The sequence below is a fragment of the Chiloscyllium plagiosum genome, unplaced genomic scaffold, assembly GCF_037043375.1.
Source record: "Chiloscyllium plagiosum isolate Xiang-an unplaced genomic scaffold, Cpla_swu_hap1 HiC_scaffold_6, whole genome shotgun sequence".
In the NCBI taxonomy this organism is placed as follows: domain Eukaryota; kingdom Metazoa; phylum Chordata; class Chondrichthyes; order Orectolobiformes; family Hemiscylliidae; genus Chiloscyllium; species Chiloscyllium plagiosum.
In genome coordinates, this window is record NW_028270144.1 from 74997173 (window position 1) to 75016327 (window position 19155).

Here is a 19155-nt window from a genome sequence, read left to right on the forward strand (position 1 = left end):
ATGTGCTCATGACTGGACAATCCAGAACCGGGGTGACAGTGTAAGTATATGGGGAAGGAGAAAGTGAGGTCTGCAGATGCTGGAGATCAGAGCTGAAAATGTGTTGCTGGAAAAGCACAGCAGGTCAGGCAGCATCCAGGGAACAGGAGAATCGACGTTTCGGGCATAATTCCTGAAGAAGGGCTTATGCCCGAAACGTCGATTCTCCTGTTCCCTGGATGCTGCCTGACCTGCTGTGCTTTTCCAGCAACACATTTTTAGCAAGTATATGGGGAAGCCAATTTGGACTGAAAGCAGGAGAAATTTGTTCACCTGGAAATTGGCAAACCTATGAAATTCTCTGCCACAAAAAAATCCAAAACTTTGAATGTTTTCAAGAAAGTGTTAGAAAATAATTCTTTTAGCTGAAGGAATCAAGGAGTATGAAGGGAAAGCAGGAATAAAGTACTGGGTTGGATGATCAGCCATAATCATAATTAATGGTAGAGCAGATTCAAAGGGCTGAAAAACTTCTATTTTCAATATTTCTATGTCCATGTTTCTAATAAAACAAATGGGAGACATTAAAGCATTATCAAACTCATTTCAAATATGTCTGCAGCATGAGATGTTGGAGAAACTTGGGAATCTGAACATTGAATGGATGTGATTAAAATACAACTTTACATAAGATGGCAAAAGAGACTGTAGGATACATTTGGAAAATTACACCAGATGGAATTGTAAGAGTAGGACAGAATACATTGGTTAAAACCAGTTAGCAATCAAAGAGGAATCTTAAATTCTTGTTCACACAGATTAATACGTGGAATAGACTGTCATGTACAGTCAAGAGCATGAGAATTTTTTGAAAATTGGATATTGAAATAACTTCACAGAGGTCAGTATCAATTCACCAAGTCACCATTTATTTCCATTTGGAGAGTCTCTGATACTGATCCAGCTCCCTTAGAGCAAGCTCTCGGAGCAAACAGGCTGTCTGACACTCCTGTTCTTATCTGTCAGGCAGGGTTCCCTGATTGGAACAGATTAACAGTCCCAATCAGGGAACTCATATTCTGAGGTCCACCTGACTGACCTCATTATAATCACTACAGATACCTCAAAGGATATTGCTGGAAATAATCATCAAATATTTACAACATAGAAGGCCAATCAACTCTTTGAGTCTTTGCTGTTTCTGTGGAGGAACAATCAGCTAGTCCCACTTATTTGCCTTTTCTCCATAACCTTGCAATTTATTTTTTCTTATGTGCTTATTCAATGCCCCTTTGCAAGCTCCAGTAAAGTCTGCCTTTATCTTGTCACACCTTGTAGATTGTAAGCATTCATTGTGCAATATTAGATTTTTCTCATGTTTAGTCTTTAGAGGATAAATAATAGTTTGAATGACCTTCCCTTAGATGAACTCCAGAATGCAGCTTTTGAACCTAAAAGAGATATATTTAAGTAAAGATGCAAAATGAATTGAAGCAAAACATTTGAGCATCATTCAAAGGACAGATGCTGTGTAGAAGGGAGCCTATCTTACTATGGAAGAATAAACTTGATGCATTGAATTGCCTTCCTCTTCTTATACAAATGTGCCACACATTCCAAATTTTGGGCTATCGGTCTGTATGTTAAAATTAATAGGATGTTCATGGTTAGCAAACTTCACTAATCAGAAACCAGTGATTAACTTCTTAATACTGTATGCTTCATCAGTTTCCTAAATTCAATTTGTATTCCAGTTTGACTGAATACTAGGATTAGCTTGCCTCCGTTCCTCTCTCTTGCTTTCTCTCAATTGCAAAACTAAACACTTACAAATCTAACAGCCAGATGGGCTGTGAAGAAAGAAAGAGAACTGCATAAGACAGAGACAGAGGAAGGAAACAACTGCCACCTTCTGCTCAGTTCAAAACTGGGCAAGATGATGCACTGGGCACAAAGCCACAGACCAACTAGTTAATGCATCCAGGGAGAATATTTTAAAGTTCTCACCTGGTAATCAGACCACTCATTCAGAACTTCAAAAATAATACTGTTGAATGCCATCACTGTGCTGTCTTCCACAAAATCAAATAATTGAAATACTTACATTCTTTCATTCTGTGATGCAGAGATCACGTTTTGTTGTTACTACAGAAAACCAGACATTGAGTGACAATGTTATGATTCATGTTAATGGTCGGAAGTTGACATCAGAAATGAACAGCAACTATATACAATGTTAGAAAAGCATGGATGAAATACTGGTACACTTTTGATACTGTTGATGACTAAGTACAGCTTGGTAAAATTACCTCCTTGATGATGAGTATTAAAAAGCTAATTACAGTAGTTGGTTAGTTTGAAAACTAGGAGAAAGTGAGGACTGCAGATGCTGGAGATCGGCACTACACTAGATTGAAAACTGGGTGGCTGGCTTTTATGTGAGTGGGAGTCTCAATTATGCAATTTCAATATGCACAATAAGATTTGTTTAATACAAAAATAGAAGTTACTGGAAAAGCTCAGCAAGTCGGCTGCATCTGTGAAGAGAAATTAAAGTTAATAAAAGATCAGGTGACCCTTCCTCAGAACTGAAGTTAGCTAGGAAAATGGCGGTTTATATGCAGAAGATAGGGTGGAGAGAAGGGATAGGTAGGGATAGAGACCAAAGAGAGAGAAGAACAGTTGGACAGACAAAAGGAGTTGATAAAGATCTGGCTGGGACGGTGAGTGGTTGTTAATGGAGACTGTTAGTGGCAGACTAAGTGATAGCTACAGTGAAGCTTAGCGCAAGCTGGAAGAACAACACCTAATTTTCTGCTTGGGCACCCTGTAGCCCTCTGGACTCATATCAAGTTCAATAATTTTAGGGCCTGAACTCCCCAATTTCCTAGCCATCTATTACACACACTAGGCCTTGTTATCACATAGTCTGCCGTTACACACTACCTATTGTTAGCCACTAACTGTCTCCATTAGCAGCTATTCACCCTCTCATCAGATTGTTATTGACTCCTTTGGTCTGTCCAGCTGTTTTTCTTTCTCTTTTGGCTCCATGCCTGCCTATCCTTTACTCCTTACCCCCTTCCACCTAACCCTGTCTGTTGCTAAAAAATCAACATTTTCCTAGACACCATCTGTTCTGAGAAAGGTTCACCACACCTGGAAAGTTCACTTTGACTTCTCTTCACTGATGCTGCCCAATCTGCTGAGCTTTTCTGGCAACTTCTGTTTGTGTTTCTGATTTACAGCATCAGCAGTTCTTTTGGTTTTTATTTAAGATTTATTTAATGCTGTGTGACTGTATGTATGTTTGGGGTGAGAAAGGAGGAGGCAGTGATTAAGAAGGACATACATTCAACAATCAAAATGTGCCGAATTAATTCATTTTGGGATGGTAGACTGATGCAATACATCCCATATTTCCTGGGTTGCGGGAGAAAAACGATACAACACTTCTTCTCTATCCATTGATGCTGCTAAAGTGCATATCTGAAGATGTTGAAAAAGATTGCTGTTGGCTGTGAGATCCTCCAAGTATAATCAAGTTAAACTTAAAGAAAAGCCACTGGGTAAACTTCCAAATAATGGCTGATACCTGTGAATCTGTACTGCACATGCAATTAATGATTCAGAATACAGAAGAAAAGATTTGTGGGAAGAAAAATATCTATTTTAATATAAAAGCAATCTTATAAAAACAATTCACCTTCTAATGAAACAAAAACAGAAAATGCTGGAAGCATTCAGCAGGTCAGATAGCATCTTGCCAATAGAAACAGTTAAAATTTCAGATTGATGATCTTTTGTCAAAACCATAAAAAAAAGGACACAACATTAAATTAAGGCTATAATGAGGTCAGGTGCTGAGTGACCCTAGCAGAACCCACTGCGAGTTTACAATAGCAGATTATTGCTTCTTAGTAGCATTGCTGATGAGTCCTTCCACTATATTTGACTGATGATTGAGAGTTGACTGATGGAATGATTTTTGGCAAGATTAGTTTTGTGCCACTTTTTGCCTAGAGGACACATTGTTGGGTAGATACCAGTGTTGCAGCAGGACTGGGACAACTTGGTTAGTGGGGTAGCACAAGTCTCCAATACTTTTGCCAGAATGCCATCAGGTACAATAAATTTTGTGAATAGAATAGGTATACCTGAGAATCATCTCAACCACGGTGGAAGGAAAGCCTCAATTGAGGAGAAAGAGATCTGTAAAATGCTTATCATTTGAAATATTCACTGATGTTTTTCTGTATAAATATTGTTAACGGGGATAACATTTTTAAACTTTCTATTTATACTTTCAATTCTAGCATGAAAGCATTTTCCTTTTGTACTTATGCTGCCAAGTCTCTGGAGGGGGACTTTGGATACATATGAGCAATGAATAGCAGGCTCCCGATCTGGAGGAGAAATCCTCTACTGACTTCTAATGAGAGCTCATTGATCTATTTCTCTTGCTCTAAATGCTATCTGTCCTTTTGAGTATGACCAGCATTTTCAGATTTTATTTCAAATTTCCAGCATTTGAAGAATTTTGCTTTGGGTTTATTTCAGTATTCATGTGCTGCAGTGACAGAATGAAACTCTTAACTTTGAAGAGTAACGTACCAATTTTCACACTTGGATCTTCAATCTTTTAATACATATAAAGTATAAATGGTCCATTCCTAATTTCATGCATGGTGGTTCAGTGGTTAGCACTGCTGTCTCTCAGCCCCAAGGAACCGGGTTTCATTCCAGTCTCAGGTGACTGTGTGAGTTTGCACATTCTCTCAACTGGTTGCTCCAGTTTCCTCCCACAATCCAAAGATGTGCAGGTTAGGCAAATTTGCTATGATAAATTGCCCACTGTATTCAGGGATGTTAGGTTAGGTGCATTAGTCTCTGGTAAATGTAGAGTAATAAGGTAGGGGAATTGGTCTGCATGGGTTACTCTTCGGAGAGTTGGTGTAGATCTATTGGGCCAAATTACCTGTTTCCACACTATAGGGATTGTACGCTAAGATAAACGCGCATGCCCAGTTTATCCCTTACCATTACGGGAGCGTAACACGCATGCGCTGCGAATCCGGCCCGCCCACCCATTAATAGCTCACTGCGCATGCTCCAGGTCTTTTTGATTACTGTCCAATGACAATGGCTCATCTTCTAACAGAAAAGCACATTTACCCCGGTGAATACTGTAGAATGTTATTTTTTCAAAAATCAGTTCAGTGTCCAGCCCTTTTTTTCATAATGCCGTTTGGGGTGAGAGGTTACCTGTCCCGCATGCGCACTGCTGACTTCAGTAATGGCTGCTCGTGGCAGGAGGTTGTGTGCTTTTCTCCAGAGATGTTCCGGGTGTTCGATGGCGATGAATGTTCCTACTCCTGTCAGGATGTCCTTAGTAAGTGCTCGGTTTTAATGGTTTTCGTGGCCATGTGTAGCGCGGAATCAGACACTTTTAGTTTTCGGGGGAAGAGAAACATTCCAAAGTCGGCTGCTCCTGATCTGTTTACTCACTTCGTTCCCACCTTTAATAGAAATGACATCGGATAGAGGGAGGGGCTCATCCTGTCCATGCCGACCCAAAAAGACACATGCCCTTCTAATCCTATTCTCTTGTACATCGCCCATAGTCCTGCAGCTTATAGCACTTAAAATGTAGATCCACGTGCATCTTAAGAGTTTGGGTTTCTGTCTCCACCACGAACTCAAGCAGCGAATTCCAGCCACCCACCCCACCCTCTGCATAAAAAAAAAGTTTTTCCTTACGTCCCCTCTAAATCCTTCTGCCATTTAGTTTGAACTTATGACCCCTGATTTTGGAACTCTGTCAAGTGAAATAGGTTCCTCCTGTCTACTGTATTTCTATCCCTCACAATTTTATACAACTCAATCATGTCACTCCTTCTGTGTTCCAAGGAAAACAAACCCAACCTCGCCAATCTCTCCTCATAGCTACAGTTCTCCAGTTATGACAACATTCTAGTAATTCTTCTCTGCACTGTCTCTAGAGAAATTATGCACTTCCTGTAATGTGATGACCAGAACTGCACGCTCACTGGTGTCTTGCACAGTTTCATTATATCCCAGTTTTTGTATCTAGTATTTCTGCCAATGAAAGGGCATTCCATATGCCTTTTTTTTTAAACAACCTTATCTACCTGTACTGCTACCTTTTAAGGACCTGTGCATTTACACACCAAGATCACTCACTTCATCACCTCTCAGTAAACTTCAGTTCATTGTGTATTCTCTTTTACAGTTTGGTCTCCCTGTATGTATTACCTCACACTTATCAGAGTTGAACTCCATCAGTCACTTTCCTGTCCACTTTCTAATGTTGACAGAATTGTGATCCTGTTGTAGTTCTTTCAACTCGGAGAAAATGAGGACTGCAGATGCTGGAGATCAGAGTCGAAGAGTATGGTGCTGGAAAAGCACAGTCAGTTACGCAGCATCCAAGGAGCAGGAGAACTGACATTTCAGACATAAACCCTTCAGGAATTCCTGATGAAGGGCTTATGCCTGAAATGTCGATTCTCCTGCTTCTTGGCTGCTGTCTGACTGGCTGTGCAATTCCAGCACCACACTCTTCAACATAGTTCTTTCAACCCCCTGAGTTGTAACATCGCTGTCTCAAACTACAATCCAGAAATTTTGAGCACAAGTGCTCAGAGAGTCTTGCACCATCGGGTGTGTGCTCTTGGATGAGATATTAAATTCAGGCTTCGTCTAACTTCTAGTAAAAGATTCCACCCTCAATGTTCTATCAATGGCAAGGGAATTTTACTGCAGTCTGGTATTTGTGGGGAGGCAAATGCTGGTACCATGTTCTTTTCCCTAACTGGGTCTAAGGGTGAAAATAGAGTTAAAGTTTTGAGTCTGGTGACTTTTCTTCAGAACTGAAAAGTCATTGGATTCGAAACTTTAACTCTGCTTTCTCCTCACAGATGCTGCCAGACCTGCTGAGTTTTGGCAGCAGTGTCTGTTTTTGTTTCAGAGTTCCAGCATCCATAGTTCTTTGTTTTATATTATTTTCTAAAGTGTATTAGTTTATAGTGATTGAGGATCAATCACTGTTGAATCTTGACAAGAGGCTCTTATCCTAACAAGATGCAATTCATTACATCAGAGCAATTGGGGACTGGTTACATTGTCTTAGTAACAATGACAAACAAACGAGGAAACCTGTCAATATAGTATTCACTCCATGACCTTCAAAGATGTTCTATCTTATCCCCACCCAAGCTAGTTTGACATCATCTGATTAAAGTATAATGCAACTTCCAACATTAACTCTTTGAGAATAATTCTTACACAACAGTATCCTGATGAATATCGCAAAAATGACTTGCTGGTCTTTTAAGTTCTGTGTTTCTTTTTCCCTCTGTTTAACTGATTTCCTACATTGCAACATTTATAAAAGATACAATTCATTTGTTGTGAAATAGTTTAGAATGCCCCAAAAAGAGAAAAATGCTACACAACTTTAGGTTCTTCCACTTTTACCTGTGCTGAACCAGCCAGTGCAACATCAGAAACTTGACATTGTCACCATGTGTTCCCCAGAGATCTATTTTTGTCGTATTTACATATTGCATCTTACTGCTGTCTGAAAACAGGAAATCTGCTCAGATCCACGTAGTAAGACCTTGTTCTGTCTCTGACAGTGATATACTGCCATTGCCTTTCCTGTCTTTAATATTTGTGTGTAAAATCCTTGTTATTAGTAGAAATCCAGTGTAAGAAATGGGTGGTACTTTCCCAATGAACGACAGTGATTCAGTTAGTTTGTAATGATAAGAGACCCATTGGAATCAGCATTAACTCTATTTCTCCCTCCACAGGTACTGCTGACTCTGCTATGCTTCTCTAGCACTTTATTTTGATTTCAGATTTGCACTATTTTGCTTTTTGTTTTCAAATAAAATCTGACAGTCATTTTGTACAGTGCCCTAGAATGAAAGGGTTATCTGATGAGGAAAAGTTGGTCAGGGTGGGCATATATCTTTTCTAAGTTTAGAAGAAGAAAGGTGATCTTTTGAATCATTACGATCCTGAGAGGACTTGAAATGGTGGATTCTGAGAAGATATTTTCTCTTGTGGGAGACACTGGAACACTGGGTCTCCTATTTAAGATGCTGCAGATAGCAAGCAGGAGGACACGTGCTCTGTAGTGCTGAGACTGATGTATGCATCAGAATTTATATAAAAAGGATACGGTGGTCCTTGTGTGATTGCAGGAGCTCAGTATAATCAGTGTATGACCAGAAAATATGGATGGCAGGCAAATATATTTGATAAAATAATAAGAGGAGGTTAAGTAATCAATTCTTTAAAGTTTATGTTGAGTAGCCATTTTAAAATTTGTATGGATCTGCTTGTTAAATATTGAGTACTAGTAAGCATTCTGTAATTGGTCAAAAAGTTGTGCATGAAGCAACAGGAAGTACTGGAGCAGGGAAATATATTTTGGTTGCTTTTGTGCTTAGTATTATTTGCTCACAAAAGTTGTTGCTATTAGGGAAGTTGTGTTTTGCTGTAATTTGGTTTGCTGAATGCATACAAAGGAGTAACTTTTGATTTGTTGGCTTAATTGAGCACAGCAGTTTCTTCGCTAAACTAAAAAAAAACAGAACTGCAGATGTTGGAAATCAAAAACAACAACAGAAATTGGAAGGAAAACTCAGCAGGTTTGGCAGCATCTGTGGAGAGAGAGCATAGTTAATGTTTTGGGTCCAGTGACCCTCCTTCAGTTCTCCACAGATGCAGCTTGCAGTGTTTGTCCAGCAATTTTTGTTGTTGCAGCGTTTTTTGTGTCCATTTCTGGTCTATGAAACCAGACAAACCAACTGCTGTTCACTTGGGCATCAAAAATAATCCCTGCCCATTTGACACTCCAATGTAGTCGTAGAGTCGCACAATACGGAAGCAGACCTTTTGGTCCAACCAATCCATGCCAAGCATAATCCGAAATGAAACTAGTCCCACCTGCCTGCTTTGGGCCCATAACCCTCCGAACCTTTGCTAATCATGTATCCATCCAAATGTCTTTTGAACATTGTAGTTGTACCTGCATCCACCGCTTCCTCAGGAAGTTCGTTCTACACATGAACCACTCTTAGGTAAAAAAAATTTGTCTCACGTCTTTTTTTTTTAAAATCGCTCTGCTCTCACCTTAAAACTCCCTAGTCTTGAAATTCCCCATCTTAGTGAAAAGACAACTACCATCAATTCTATTTATGCAAAATGTGTATCAAAATTGGGAAAGGTATCCCACTGATTAGAGCAATATGACTATGTTAGGGTGTTCCTTGCTAAATCACACTTTCCAGCTAATGTCCAGACCCGTCCATCACCATCTCTGGATGCATCTTGTCCCATTGGTTGGACAGGTAGCATTAGACAGTGATATACAATCAGCTGGGGCTGGGGCTGGTGCTGGGAGTCAGAGTCATAGAGATGTACAGGATGGAAACAGACCCTTTGGTCCAACTTGTCCATGCCAAGCAGATATCCCAACCAAACCTAGTCCTATCTGTCAGCACCTGGCCTGTATTCCTCCAAACCCTTCGTATTCAGATACCCATCCAGATGCTTTTTAAATGTTGCAGTTGTACCAGCCTCCACTTCCTCTGGCAGCTCATTCCATGCGCGTACCACCCTCTGCATGGAAAAGTTGCTCCTTAGGTCTCTTTTATCTTTCCCCTCTCACCCTAAACCTATGCCCTCTAGTTCTGGACTCCCCCACCCCAGGGAAAATACTTTGACTATTTATCCTATCCATGCCCCCTCCTGATTTTATAAACCTCTATAAGGTCACCCCTCAGTCTCTGACACTCCAGGAATAGCAGTCCTAGACTATTCAACCTCACCCGATAGCTCAAATCCTCCAACCCTGGCAACATCCTTGTAAATCTTTTCTGAGCCCTTTCAAATTTCAAAACATCTTTCCAATACTTTCAAGGAGCTATGAACCTGCACTCCAAGGTCTCTTTGTCCAGCAACATTCCCTAGGACCTTACCATTAAGTGTATACGTCCTGCTAAGATTTGCTTACCCAAAATGCAGCACCTCGCATTTTTCTAAACTAAACTCCATCTCATATTCCTCAGCCCATTGTCTCATCTGATCAAGATCTTGCTGAAATGTGAGGTAACCTTCTTTGCTGTTCACTACACCTACAATTTTGGTGTCATTTGCAAACTTATTAACAATACCTCTTGTGCTTACATCCAAATCACTTAAATAAATGAAGAAAAGTAGAGGACCCAGAGCTGATCCTTATGACGCTGCACTGGTCACAGGTCTCCAGTCTGAAAAACAACCCTCCACTACCATCCTCTGTCTTCTATCTTAGAGCCAGTTCTGTATCCAAGTGGCTAGTTCTCCCTGTATTCTGCGAGATCTAACCTTGCGAACCAGATTCCCATGGGGAACCTTGTTGAAGGCCTTACTGAAGTCCATATAGATCACGTCTCCCACTCTGCCCTCATCAATCCTCATTGTTACTTCTTCGAAAAACTCAGTCAGGTTTGTGAGTCATGATTTTCCATGCACAAAGCCATGTTGACTATCCCTAATCAGGCTCTGCCTTTCCAAATATGTGTACATCCTGTCCCTCCGGATTCCCTCCAACAACCTGCCCACCATCGACGTCAGGCTCACTGGTCTATAGTTCCCTGGCTTGTCCTTACCACCTTTCTTAAAAATTCTGTATTATGGATATTTTTCAAAATGTCACCATCTATTTCCCTACATTCTATGTTTGCCATGTCCTTTTCCACAGTAAACACTGACGCAAAATACCCATTTAGTATCTTCCCCCATCTCCTGTGGCTCCACAAAAAGGCTGCCTTGCTGATCTTTTGAGGGGCCCAATTCTCTCCCAAGTTACCCTTTTGTCCTTTAATGTATTAGTAAAAATCCTTTGAATTCTCCTTAACTCTATTTGCCAAAGCTCTCTCCTGTCCCCTTTTGCCCTCCTGAATTCCCTCTTAAGTCTACTCCTTCTGCCTTTATACTCTTCTTAGGATTCACTCGATCTATTCTGACATATGCTTTCTTGGGTTCTTGATTTTTGGCTCTGCTTCGTACATCGCAACATCATGTCAAACATGGGCAAGAAAATATCCTGATTGCTAACTGTTTCTCTCTATGCTGGACCTCATTTAGAAGATGTACTTAGGTTACCAAGAGCACAATGTGCTTTAGACAGGGATTTTTTTAATAGATATTTTTATTAGAAATTTAACATTTTGACAAGTTTACAAAAGTAAACAAAACTCTCAAGTACAAACATTGATATACAATTAAATCTTAAATATATAATAACCAAAATTTAACAAAAGAAAAATACCGAGAAAGAAAAAAAAAACAAAACTCAACTAACTACTAATCTAACCTACAACTAACCAGAGTATATATTTAAGTCTCTTACATTATTTAAATAAGAGAAAGAGGAGAAAAAACAACAAAAAAACAACGGATAACATAGAAATTGGGTAGTGAGATACATGCTCGGAATGTGTTAACATCAAATGTAACAAAACCCGTATTCGTGCAGGATTCCTCTCCCAAGGGGCCAGCCAGGTTCGTAATCTCAATTAAATAAAAGCCCTTGTTAGGATAGCCAAAATATCTGTATTCATATAATTCAAGAAGGGCTGCCATATTTTATAAAATAATTCGGTCTTTTGTGCACCATATTTGTAAGGAAGTCAAGGGGAATACATTCCATAATTAATCTGTGCCAATTTGAAAGTCCAGGGGGGCCCTCAGCCACCCAGTTTACCAAATTATTTTTCCTTGCACAGAAAGAGAGAATAGAAAATAGTCTCTTCCCATGCATATCCAGGGAGGGAAAGTTCGAAAAGCCCAAAAGGAGAGATACAAGGTCCACTTCCGTTCCTAAAATTTCTGTCAGGGTACTTGCTACTTTAGTCCAGTGCCTATGGACCGGTCATAAGATCCGTAGATAATGTACAAGAATGACCACCTCTGTTTTACATTTGGGACACATTGGAGATGCTTCTGCCTTAAATTTTGCCAATCGATCTGTTGCTATATGGGCCCTATGAAGTATCTTCAACTGGATAGCCTGAGTTCTGTTACAGATGGTGATTCTTCTGGCGTTTTCCCAAATGTCATTCCACGTTTCTATAGAGATTTCTAGTCCCAATTCCAGATCCCAAGTTTTAAGCAGATTGTCCATATCTCCCAATACTTCATCATGTAGTAAATGATAAATAGTACTGATGGAGGATACCCCCATTGGTCGTAGTACTCTACATTCTCTATCTGATTTATAAAGACTATCTAATAACGTAGTCTTCTTCTGTATATAATCTCGAATTTGGAAGTATCGATAGAGGTCTCCATTAGGTAATCCGAATTTCTGACGCAGCTGTTCAAAAGACATCAGGACCCATCTTTAAATAGGTCCCCTAGACATGATACCCCTGGATCTCCAGAGTTTAAAAGTGGCATCTGTAAACCCCGGTTGAAATCCCCATGCTCCCACTATGTGAGTTGCCCTCATTTTGCCGCATTATATTCCAAGCTTTAATTGTGTTTAGTATTATAGGGTTTTTACAGTGATCCGTAATGATTTTCCTCTTGTCTGAAAATAAAAGGTTAATAAGTGGGCATTTTACTTGAGAAGCCTTGATGTCCAGCCAGATTGGGTCTTGTCTGATCCACAATTAATCAGCTATGTAACTTAATAGGGAACTTAACTGATATTTCCTAAAATCTGTGATGTCCAATCCTCCCCTTGCCTGTGGCAGCCGTAGCTTCTTCAGCTTAATGAGGGGCCGTCTATGATTCCAAATAAAGGAACCCAACCAGCCATATAATTTACGTAGTGCCAGCCTCGGCAGCATCACCGGAAGCATTCTCATAGGATATAGGAGACGGGGCAGGACATTCATTTTAATTAGTGCTATTCTACCCAGCCAGGAAATTGGAAGGTCTCCCCATCGCTGGAGGTCCTGCCTTATCCTCTCCAGTAAATGCACAAAGTTAGCCTTGTATAACTGACCAAATGCTGGGGTAATAAAAATGCCTGAATATAAGAAACCCTCCAGGGACCAACGAAAGGGAAAATGGGATCCGTCCACTAAGTGGGGTATCATAGCAAGGCCACCCATTGGCATAGCCTCCGATTTTGAGAAATTAATTTTATAGCCTGAGAATGCGCTACATGTATTATTAATTTGGATTAAGCGAGGTACGGACATCAGAGGATTACTGAGGAATAGAAGAACATCATCTGCATAAAGGGTAATTTTATGTTTACCTGTACCAATCCTTGGGGCCACTATATTAGGATCAGCCCGTAAAGCTTCTGCTAGTGGTTCAATTATTAGCGTAAATAACAATGGCGAGAGAGGACATCCCTGACGGCAGCCCCTACCCACACTAAAGCTATCCGAACCTAATCCATTGGTAACCACAACTGCTTTGGGATCACTATACAATGTTGAGACCCATTTGGTAAACACCTTTCCAACGCCAAACCTTTCCAATGTGTAAAACAAATATGACCATTCAACCCTATCGAATGCCTTTTCCTCGTCTAATGAAACTACTACTCCTGGTATCTTTCCCTGATGGCAGGCTTGGATCATATTCAAAACCCTTCTAATATTATTGGATGATCTACAGGCCTGAATAAACTCCGTCTGATCCTCTTTTATGATATGTGGCAGTACCCTTTCTAGTCTCAATGCTAATGTTTTAGAAAGGATTTTAAAATCTACATTTAGCAAGGATATTGATCTGTATGATGCACAATCTTCTGGATCCTTTCCTTTTTTAAGGATAAGAGAGAGATTTGCCTCTGTCAGCGAAGGCGGGAGAGAACCCTGACTATATGCATAGTTATACATGTCCATAAGTGGACCAGCCAATATTTCTGTAAATTCTTTATAGAATTCAGCTTGAAAACCATCTGGGCCAGGTGCCTTACCGCACTGAAGTTGACTGATTGCATCAAGTATTTCTTGGGCTGTTAGGGGAGCATTTAAGACCGATACCTGTTCCGGAGTTAGGCCCGGAAAGGTCAAATTTTTAAAAAATGATTGCATCCTCCTAGTCCTGTCTTCACAATCCTGCGATTTATATAAATCAGAATAAAATTTTCTAAAGATTGCACTAATCCTTTTATGATCATGAGTCAAAATACCTATACTTTCCTTGATAGACGTGATAGTTTGAGGGGCCTTTTTTTTTCTTTGCAAGAAATGCTAAGTATCTACCCGGTTTGTCGCCAAATTCATATAACCTTTGTTTTGCGAATAATATTTCCCTCTTAGCCGTTTGGGTAAGCATAGTGTTTCGAGCAGTCCTAAGGGCCGTAATCCTTTGCAATTTGATGATAGAAGATCTATCAGCGTATGCTGTTTCAGCTGCTTTTAAGCGAGCTTCGAGCAACCGCTGTTGTTCTCCCTTTAATTTTTTCTGGGTCGCTGAGTAGGAGATGATCAAACCTCACGTGTAAGCTGTGATGGTCTCCCACATCATTGATGGGTTGCTAGCCATACCTAAATTAATTTCTAAAAAAGTTTTAAATTCTTGAGAGAAGTGATTTACAAATTTACTATCTTTCATCAGGAAGGGGTCCATACGCCAATGTCGAGGGGATGTCCCGTTGTTCCTCGCCTTGATTTCCAAATATACAGCAGCGTGGTCGGAAATTGCTATACTACCTATTTTACAGGATGATATGGAATTTAAAAATATCGAGGGGGCGAAAAACATATCAATTCTGGTATGACATTTATGTGGATTGGAATAAAAAGAAAAATTTCTGCCCTGTGGATGAAGACATCTCCATAAATCTACTAATCCTAATTCTTTGTTCAGATCCACCAATTGTCTAGATCTGGGAGATACTCCTGCAGTACTCTTGGGAATCCTATCTATTTCCGGATCCATGATACAATTAAAGTCTCCCCCTATAATTTTATGACGGGCACCAAGAGCCATCAATTTTGAGAAGGCTTCCGTTATAAATTTGAAGGGATGTGCTGGGGGGGCAGTACAGATTTAAAATCCCATATTCCTCTCCATTTATAAGGACTTTAATCAGAATATATCGTCCAGATTCGTCTTTTATCTGATATAGGATTTTAAAAGGGAAATTCTTCCGAATAAGAATAACAACTCCCCTACTTTTTGAGCTAAAAGCAGAAAAAAAGGCCTGATCAAATCCACCCTGTTGTAATTAAGTGTTCTTTATCCAATAAGTGTGTCTCCTGTAGGAGAGCTATATCAATCTTTTCTTTCTGGAGATTTTCTTCCTTTTGACTGACGAATTACTCCCCTTGACATTCCAGGTGCACCACTTAACCAACTGATCAACTATAATCGTCCGGGCAAATCCGAGACCCCTCGGGAAGGGAAACCCTATCCAGAATATCCCGTGCATAGAGCATATAAAATTCACAAAAATAAAGGCTCTCTAATACACTCACAACAGTATAATACAAAACTATTTCTAAATAATAATAAAAAAATTTAAATGGAGATTTTCCCCCTTGTTCCCAGGGGGTGTCACTTCCTTTCCAAAGGTCCATCGTATCCTCTCCCAACCGATGCCCCACCTTTGACCCAGGCGCTCCTCAATAGGATAAGGAGAATTCAAGTATAATACAAAGCTAGAGTTAACAGTGAGCACCCTACCCCCACCTCCCCCACCCACCCACACCAACACCTGAATATGTTTGGTAATGTTAATACCATGTGTAAACATATATAACTATAAAATTACAACCTCAACAAATAATAATTAAATATAATAATACAAAATAACAAGGGAAAACAACCCCGCTCCTAGAGCCAGAGGTAAAATAGAATAAGGTAACCACCTCCCCCCACCAACATTAACCAAACCCCCTGGCTTATACATACATACATACATGCACTCACGCGCGCACACGCACACACACACACACACACACAGAATCATAAAAAAAAAACCCAAGGGGGGGGAGAAAATCGTTAAATAGAGAACAAATAAATAAATCCCTCTCCCCACCCCCCAAGATAATATTAAACAGTAAGGTAAGAAAAAAGAAAAAGGGGGGGGGATATAAACTGGAGTTGGGGGAAGGCAAACCAACATCCATTATCTCTTACAATTTATCTAAGAGAGTCCAAAAATTCTTTAGCCTTTTCCCGCGATCCGAAGTTATACACGGATCCTTCATGGTTAAAGCGTAGCGTAAGGAGTACTGAATATTTAAGTCCCTTAAACACTTCTTCGCCTCATCGAATGCCTTCCTCTTTTGGACCAGAGCTGGGGAAAAGTCCTGAAATAACATAATCTTGGATCCTTTATAGATAATGGCTTGGGAATCTTTTCCAAGATTTCTAGAGGCTTCTAGGAGTATCTGCCTCTCCTTATAGCTCTGCAGCCGGAACAGGACCGGGCGGGGGGGCTGGTTCGAGCGGGGCCTGCGTATTGCTACCCGGTAGGCCCATTCCACCCTTAACCGGCCTGATCCAGCCTCCAGATTTAAAAGCTGTGGCAGCCACTGCTCGAGGAACGCTGTAAGTTGGCTCTCTTCATCCCGTTCGGGATGGGCCAGCAAACGAATATTTTTTCGACGACCTCGATTATCGAGGTCATCAATGTGATTCTCTAAGGTCCGGACCCGATCCTCGGTCGATTGCGCTGTAGTTTCGGAGGTCGCGGCCTTTAGCTCTGCCCCTCCGACTCGGCGCTTGATTTCTTTAATGTCTCGGTCGTGCTTTTGCAGCGCGACCGAGAGTGAGTTCCATCGACTTCGGGATTCTTCAATAAAAGCGTCGCTCTTCACATCCAGTTTAGAGATCATTTCCACGAGGCTTGCCACCGTAGGCAAGTCCCCCAGGGCGGCTGCGGATGCCTCTGCTGCAGCTGGAGAGGGTGGGGGAGGGGGTTCCTGCTTGCTGAGAGCTGTGGGCTCCCTTCCCTTTGGTCATTTTTACTAAAGATTAGATTGTTTAAATTTAATACTAAGCAACTAATTAAATTAAACAGCAATTTTAAATGATTTGGTGTGTGTGGTGGGGGTGGATGGCCCACTTTGCCCAAGTCTTGGGAGGAGCACTATAGACTCAGCCTTGTTGGGTCGCCGCCATCTTGGATCCCCCTAGACAGGGATATTTAATGCCCATAGGCAAGTAGGGCTCATTTGCATTCCAGCTGACTGATCTGAAAGTACAAGAGTTGTAGGCCTAGTCTGGCAGTAGTGACAAGAACCAACAAGAGCGATAAATCTACTTCATCCTCAACAATCTGCCCATCACCGATACATTAGTTCCTTATAGGAATAGTACTGATTACTGCATATGCTTAGAGAAGACTAATTCCTAATTGTTGTGTGTATGACCATCATACTAAATTGGATTAATTCCAAATAGATAGAATTGTTCAAAATTGGGAAACCATGAGTTTGAGAGTCTTCAATCCCAATCTACAGTTGCATTGCCTGGCACATCCTCCACTCTACCATTATTGTCAGACTGGGAAATCAGCCGTAATTCAGAGATGTGTGGACCGTACATCAAGGACAGCACCAAGCTTACCTAACATTGAGAAACCAACAGGGTGAAGCTACAACACATGACTAGAGGCATGTTAAAGAGAAAGCAACATGCTGCAGACAAAACTAAATGATCTCACAAATGATGGTTCAGGCTATTCTGCAGTCCACCATATCTAGCTCTGAATGGTAATGGAAAGTTGAACAGTTAACAGGAGAAGAATGAATTGGGAACTCAGCTTATCAGTGCAACAGACAAGAAAGAAGTGTTTGGGGCCATCTTCACCCAGAAGTGGATAATTCATGTCATCCTTCACCTGAAGTTCCCAGCATCATAGATACTAGTCTACAGCCAACTCTGTTCACTCCCCATGCTACCAAGAAACAAGTGAAGGGACTGGAAAGGCTCTCTGTGATGTCAACATTCTGGTTTTAGTACTGAAGACTTGTGTGCAGGAAATAACTGTGCCCCAGGTCAGACTGTTCCAGTACAGTTGCACCAGTAACATTTTTTCTGAATGTGAAAAATTTATATACATCATGTCCACAAAAAAGGTAGGATGAATCTAATCTGGCCAATTACGGCTCCATCAACCTTCTATTGATAATCGGAGAAGTAATGCAGTTTTTATTGACGATGTTATCAAGTAGCACTTATTCATCAATACCTTGCTTATGGATGCTCAGTTTGAGTCCACCTTGGCTGCAGTCCACGTAAGAACCTCTATCCATGCAGAAAAGTTAAATTTTAGAGATGAAAGCCCCCACTTTAAAGTAATTTTTATCTCAAAATGTACTTTATTCATAAAAATATCTTTATACACATATATGGTCTCTAAAGCAATTTGCTTCTGCACAGTAACAGCATGTAGTCCTTGGACTGTGCCAGTCTGCAACACTTGCTCGAGGTCAATTCCTTCCTCTGGAAATCAGTAGGTGTTGGATAGACCAAAGTGTTTTTCAGAGTTGTCAACAAAGTAATCCGCAGGCTTCTATCCAAGCTTATTTGCAAAGATTGACAAAGTGATGGGTCAGAAGGACTCCAGAGGAGACTGAGCAATTCTGTGAAATACTTCAGATGTTGTGAATGTGTTCAACACAAACATGTAATTACTAAAATGCAGCCTTGCTAGTCTATGGGAGGCACGTTTGAGGTGATGGTCTTGCGTGCATGTGTGACTGTTATTTTTAAAAAAGCTAACTTATACCTATTCTCTTGTGCCAATTTAAATGTGTCTCAGAAAGTAATGCTTTCCTTTTGCCATAGCAACAAGTTTAATGGAGCGGTCATGATTGACAATATCATCTTCTGTATGAGTCCAAATAAATAAAGACAAACACAGATTACATATTACCTTCTATGACTGCATCACCTGATAAAGGAGTTAATGAGAATGGTGAGGCAAAGAAACCTGGGAAATTTAGAAAGGAGCACTCATCGCCATCTAGATGGGCACAAATTGGAAGATGGAAGTGTGAGATATTGAATTCTAGGTCCCTTCACTAACCCACTCTCAAACACTCTGTTTATTCATTCATAACTCCTTTACTAACCTACTCACAAGCGAACAATGGGTTGCGGATTCATTCATAAAATGCAGTTCTGCAGTATATTTTACTATCATAAGGTAGACTAAATTAAAACAACCCT

At 40.5% G+C, this 19155-nt stretch overlaps 1 protein-coding gene across 1 annotated transcript in view; it reads left to right on the forward strand.

The window, feature by feature from the left end:
* The first annotated feature begins 5213 nt into the window (after positions 1-5213).
* mrps9 (mitochondrial ribosomal protein S9) overlaps positions 5214-19155 on the forward strand; it is a 108129-nt gene continuing 94187 nt past the window's right edge. Inside the window, exon 1 of the mRNA XM_043691746.2 lies at positions 5214-5371. Coding sequence (XP_043547681.1) covers positions 5276-5371 — 96 coding nt within the window. The 5' untranslated portion in view covers positions 5214-5275. The remainder of the gene's footprint in view (positions 5372-19155) is intronic.